This window comes from Acinonyx jubatus, chromosome D3, assembly GCF_027475565.1.
Source record: "Acinonyx jubatus isolate Ajub_Pintada_27869175 chromosome D3, VMU_Ajub_asm_v1.0, whole genome shotgun sequence".
In the NCBI taxonomy this organism is placed as follows: domain Eukaryota; kingdom Metazoa; phylum Chordata; class Mammalia; order Carnivora; family Felidae; genus Acinonyx; species Acinonyx jubatus.
In genome coordinates this window covers 47,188,197-47,194,196 of record NC_069392.1, presented here as the reverse complement: position 1 = coordinate 47,194,196, position 6,000 = coordinate 47,188,197, and the positions used below count along the sequence as shown (strand labels likewise).

General features: G+C 38.6%; 1 protein-coding gene across 1 annotated transcript in view; it reads right to left on the bottom strand.

The window, feature by feature from the left end:
* Nucleotides 1–608: 608 nt before the first annotated feature.
* The window catches only part of PSMA8 (proteasome 20S subunit alpha 8), a 49,032-nt gene continuing 43,640 nt past the window's right edge, over nt 609–6,000 (bottom strand). The window contains exons 5-7 of the mRNA XM_015076158.3: nt 4,776–4,895; nt 4,600–4,662; nt 609–1,070 (exon numbers count right to left, since the gene is read on the bottom strand). Of these exons, the coding sequence (XP_014931644.3) occupies nt 978–1,070; nt 4,600–4,662; nt 4,776–4,895 (276 nt within the window). The 3' untranslated portion in view covers nt 609–977. The remainder of the gene's footprint in view (nt 1,071–4,599; nt 4,663–4,775; nt 4,896–6,000) is intronic.

Genomic DNA, 6,000 nt, shown 5'->3' with positions numbered 1-6,000 from the left:
CTTACCCTCTCCCCTGATCACATGCTCTCTAAAATTAAGAGAGAGAGAGAGAGAGACAGAGAGAGAGAGAGAGAGAGAGAGAGAAGACAAAGCTCTAAAATAGTAAGATATATAGGCTATTGTTTTTATGCCTATTAATATCCTTTGTCTTCAAAAATATAACCTCATACAGGAATTAAGCACATTTTTTTTGTGGGCCCTCTGTGGACAGGGATCACTTTTTATATTTTTTTATTACTCCTAATAAGCCTAGCTCAAGGCCAAGCACATAGTAAGCACTCAGATGGCTGATGGAACATGTAACAAACCTAACATACTGGACACTAAGATAAAATAAAAACTGAAACTAAGAATTTTATATGTATCCATTTCTCTCCTTGTTTTCCTATATATAGTACCTCATTCAGATGCTCTTATAAGCTCCTACCACACTTTAACTGCCTATCTAGATTAGGTCTTTAATACTTGTTCTGTGGAAAAAAATAATGTACTGCAACTTATAAAATGACAAAGGTAAAATAAATATGATAAAATGCTTAAAAATGAAGAAGGCTCTGACAAAATTTTGGCAATTTACCAACACAAAGATGTTTTTATCATTCGTGAAGTATGACTCAGTATTCAGTTTATTTTGAAATAGCTATCTCTTTACCTGATAGTCAATACTCAAACATCAACAAATTATTAATTCTTAAAAATTAAAGTTTTTTCTTAGGTTTGCATAAATAAGGCTCAGGCTTATATGGAATTATGACTGCTTTCAACAATTACTGAAATTTCTTTTCAAAGAATATCTTCATACTAAGGTAAGTCTGTCTATGTAACAGTCTGAAGACAGCCACAGATGTGGCATTCTCAAAACAGCATATAATTATTCAATGGAATGCTGCAAACCAACTTATTTCCTTTAAAACTTCACTAAGTAATTCCAAGGAGTAAAACAAAACACTAAAGGCTCCTAATGTTCATCCTAAGAATTAGGTAGTCTTCTTGGATTTTTTCTTCTCTGCTTCTTCCTTTTCCTTTTCTATTTCAGCTACTTGTAATTCAATTTCTTTGGCACTAAACATCTGAAAAGAAAAAAAATTTAAAAGCAAATTTCAATTACACCAGTAATTTCTAAATATTTCCAATATAAATTATATTTTATACATTTATATCTTATTTTTTGAAGTGTTTATTTATTTATTTTTGAGAGAGAGAAAGAGAGAGAGAGGGAGGTGCAGAGAGAGAGAGAAAGAGAATCTCAAGCAGGCTCCAAACTGTTAGGCAGAGCCTGATGTGGGGCTCAAACTCACAAACCATGAGATCATAACCTGAGCCAAAATCAAGGGTCAGATGCTTAACGACTTGACCCACCCAGCAGGTGCCCCTATCCATTCATATTTACTCTTTCTTTCTGTTTCTTTTTTCTTTCTTTCTTTCTTTCTTTCTTTCTTTCTTTCTTTCTTTCTGAGACAGTGCAAGTGAGTGAGGGACAGAGAGAAATGCAAGAGAGAGGGAGAGAGGCAGAGAGAGAGGGAGACAGAGAGGGAGAGAGACAGAGAGGGAGAGAGAGGCAGGGATCACCTGAAATGGAGCCTGTGTTTTTTGGGTTTTTTTTAAACCCGCAACAGGGCTCATGGTCAACCAAAGTGGAGCTCAAGCTCACCCAAAGTGGGGGCTTGTGCTCACCTGAAATGGGTATTTATATTTTCTATTTAAACTTTAACTTTGTATCTTCAAATATATAATATGTATGTAAGCAACATATTTATAACAAATATGGACAAAACTTAACTCCATGACATTTCCACTATCATTGTGTTAAAAAAGAAAGAAGGGCAGAATGTTATATTGCATTACATATCATATATATGACTATAACTCTGAAAACATTTAAATGCAGACTCATTCTGTTTATGGGCAAGTAACTCATTGCCGAACCCCCCCTTCCTCTCCACTCCACTGTCTGACTCTCTAATAGGGTTGGCCTGTTTTACCAGCCACGAGAATAGCCAAAGCGGCAGGGAGAAGGAGACTTACACTGCTGTGTTTACAGCTCCCTCACTACAGTGTAAAGCAAAAACAGCTTTTATTTTATACAAATCAATTTTATTGTATTGAAAAGTAAAGAGGGGAGCAACTCGCTCAAGGTCACGCTACTAAATATATCAGTGTGCTGGAACTTAGGTCTCTGTAACTCTAAACTTAAACCCAGGTCTATCCAATTCCAAAGCACATGCCCTGTGTGTTACACAGCGTATCGTGAAACAGCGTGTGGAGAGGCGGTGTAACTTTGCTGCCAGTGCACCATCCTAGCACTCCTAAGTAAAAATATATGCACGCCTGGGTGTGTCTCTCCGTGTGGGCAGACATGTACGTGATGGAGCTGGAGAGGCGAGTCTGGCCTCAGTGCTTTTGTGTCCTTGTGCTGTTGGTGCATCTGTCCTGAGACCCTCGACAGCAGGGATGACAGCACGGCCCGGTTCCCATCTCTACACTCCATCTCAGCACCGTGGTTATTTTTGGGGGCCGTGCAGAGGCAGGACCTCCACCCATTTCCCCATTTCTCTTAGTCATTGAAGCTTTGCCGCTGCCGTATCCTCACCTCCCCGTCTTCTGGCTGACGACCGGTACGAGGTGCGAATGTTGTGTCAGAACAAACAACAACAACACAACTCAAAAAACAAAAGGCCCACTGCTCCACCCAATGCTGACTTTAATACTGTATCCCCTTGAAATACTTCCTTCAAAACAGAAAGTATATGTAAAATAATCCTTCTTAGTATACTTTTCATATGGTTTCCCATGCTTGACGTGCTTTTTACACTCTCGGCTAGAGAGCTGGCAAACTGTACCGTGTACAGTTCTACCTAAGGAACAGCGGTGAACCGAATTTCAAATGTTCTTTAGCCAGTGAGTCCTCCATCACAATACTCTGGACAATTTATTTTGTGCCTCTGCAGTTTTAACCCATAATGGTTAACAAAAGGTACAGACTTGCCTCAAAGAAATACGGAAAGGTTGTCACACCAGGTATTAAAATTTATGTCTCAAGGCACTTCTAACTGAAAAGGAGAGACAATAGATAAAAACCAGTAGACAATTAAGAGGAGTAGAGGGTTTCTGACATAATGAAGGATAATATTACGTTAGAAGCCTGGAGGGCCAACAGCTATACTAACGGTAGCTGAATGACACTGGCTGGAAGCATATCTTGATTTTCAGAAGATCTAAAAAGACAGGAAGAATAACTGCTTTCTACAGAATACCTTGTTTTATTGTGCATCGCAAATACTACATTTTTAATAAATTGTTGGGGTTTTAATTTCTTTTAAGTAAGCTCTACATCCAATGTGGGGCTTAAATTCACAACCCCAAGATCAAGAGTCACATGCTCGACCAACCAAGCCAGCCAGACACCCCTGCATTTTTTACAAATTGAAGGTGTGCGGCAACCCTCCATCAAGCAAGTTTATTGACACCACTTCTCCAACAGTATTTGCTCACTTTGTGTCTGGGTCACATTTTGGTAATTCTCAGGTTTCAAATTTTTTCATTACTATTATATTTGTTATGGTGATCTGTAATCAGAAATTATGACTCACTGAAAGCTCAAATACTGGCTCGCATTTTTTAGCACTGTAATTTTTTAACATTCAATTTTTGAAAGAGAGAGCATGCAGGGGAGGGGCAGGAGGCAGGGAACAGACGATCTGAAGTGGGCTCCATGCTGACAGCAGCAAGCCCAATGCGGGGCTTGAACTCATGAACTGCGAGATCATGACCTGAGCCGAAGTCTAATGCTCAACCAACTGAGCCACCCAGGCACCGCAGCATTGTATTTTTTAATTAGGTACATTGTTTTTGTTTTTTTAGACAAAATGCACACTTAAAGAGACTACAGTATAGTGTAAATATAACTTTTACGTGCATTGGGAAACCAAAAAATTCATTTGACTTGTTTTGTGGCAATATTGGCTTTTTTTTTTCTTTCTTTCTCTCTCTTTTTTTTTTTTTTTTTTAGAGAATGTGTGTGTACGTGCAAGAGTCGGGGAGGGTCGAGGGAGAGAGAAAATCTCAAGCAGACTCCACGTCCATGGCACAGAGCCTGACTCGAGGCTCAGTCTCACAACTGTGACATCACCACCTGAGCTGAAATCAACAGTCGGATGCTCAACCAACTGAGCCAACCAGGTGGCCCTGCAATACTGGCTTTACGGCAGTGGTTGGAACTGAATCCTCAGCATCTCCGAGGTGTGCTTGTTTATGGTGCTGGGAATAAATATCCATAGGCAATGTTCTATACCAACCCCATATATGACTGGCTCAGTAGGGGTTCCTGCCTAGAAGAATACATACTAAATGGGGTAGGACTACATACAGATCTCAGCACCTCTAAGTCTTCACAAAGGTAAGTGCTCACAATAAGCACATGCGAATTAGTGAACATTAGGCTACAGAAACAAAACAGAAGTCATCATGTTGCCAGTGGATGCTAATGGAGTTTTCAGGCATTTAATGAAGATTCACAGGCGTCAACATTTTGACAAGATTCAACTGTTGTCAAATTACTTTATACTACATATGTTTTTTCCTCTTTGGTTAATGACTTACCTTCAAAGGCTGGTTTCTTCTTATTATAGCAAGTTCAACGTTTTTTCCACCAGACTGGACAACCTAATGTAGAATAAGCACAATAGTAGAATTACTTCAGCAAATTTTACTTTTTGAAGCAAATAGATAAAGGAAAAAAACATGTTTTCCTGAATATGCTTTATTAGATCACTTACTTCTAGCAAAGCTCTTATTGCTAATTTGATAGCTTCATTGTCGTTTGCTATAGCATCTTCTGTGTAATTCTTTTCTAGAAATTCTTGGACAGTTTTAGCACTTCGGCCTATTGCATTTGCCTTGAAAAATAAGATAATTATTAATATCATTACAGTATGAATGAATTTATGGTTACTCAGTGAAGTGTAGAGTTTACTACCACATTTCTTAGTGTAATTACTACACGAAAATTGTAGTTTTGAAAAATTAGCTAACATTTCAGCAGCTCATTTTGTTACTACATGAATAATCTGTAATGGTGGTATGACTTATCTTCAAACATACCACTGACTTGTCCTGGTCAATGCTTTCTACTACTTTAATGGCTTTCAACTCCTTGATAAGCAGAAAAGATTGAAACAGTTGAAATTCCAAAAGAGGTAGAGAGGAAAGGAGGTATATAACTTTGTAATACAGTACAAAAGGAAAAAAGAAAAAAGGAAAAAAGGACATTGGCACGAAGAAGAAACTGTTTATATGAATAGGACCATGCGTACCATTTTCTTAGAACTTAGAATAGAATGGTCACCTAATTACTGATTCATTATCTTTGATTCTGTAAATGAGAGAAGATTCTTCTGTTCCATTCCCCATTTTTCTTTGTTCCTTCGAAATTTTCTTCAGATGAAGGAAAGAGGTGAACGACTGCCCTGGCTGCATGGCCACGCGTAATATATATATTTAGTTCAGTCTAAATATCTAGACAAGGGGCGCCTGGGTGGCTCAGTCAGTTAAGCGTCCGACTTCAGCTCAGGTCATGATCTCGTGGTCCGTGAGTTTGAGCCCCGCGTCGGGCTCTGGGCTGACAGCTCAGAGCCTGGAGCCTGTTTCGGATTCTGTGTCTCCCTCTCTCTCTGACCGTCCCCCATTCATTCTCTGTCTCTCTCTGTCTCAAAAATAAATAAACGGTAAAAAAAAAATTATAAAAAAAATAAATATCTAGACGAGTATTAGTGATGATAATGAGGATGATAACAGTAGTTCATATTAACAGAGCACTTACGTGCCAGGCACTATGCTGAGCATTTTGCATGGATTATCTCATTCAACCATCACAAAAACAATTAAATAATTACTAACCCCAATTCACAAATGAAGAAATGGGAGGTTGGAAGTGTCAAAACGAGCTTTCTCATCCTCAGCACTATTAACATTTTGAGTTGGATAATTCTTTGCTTGGGTGCT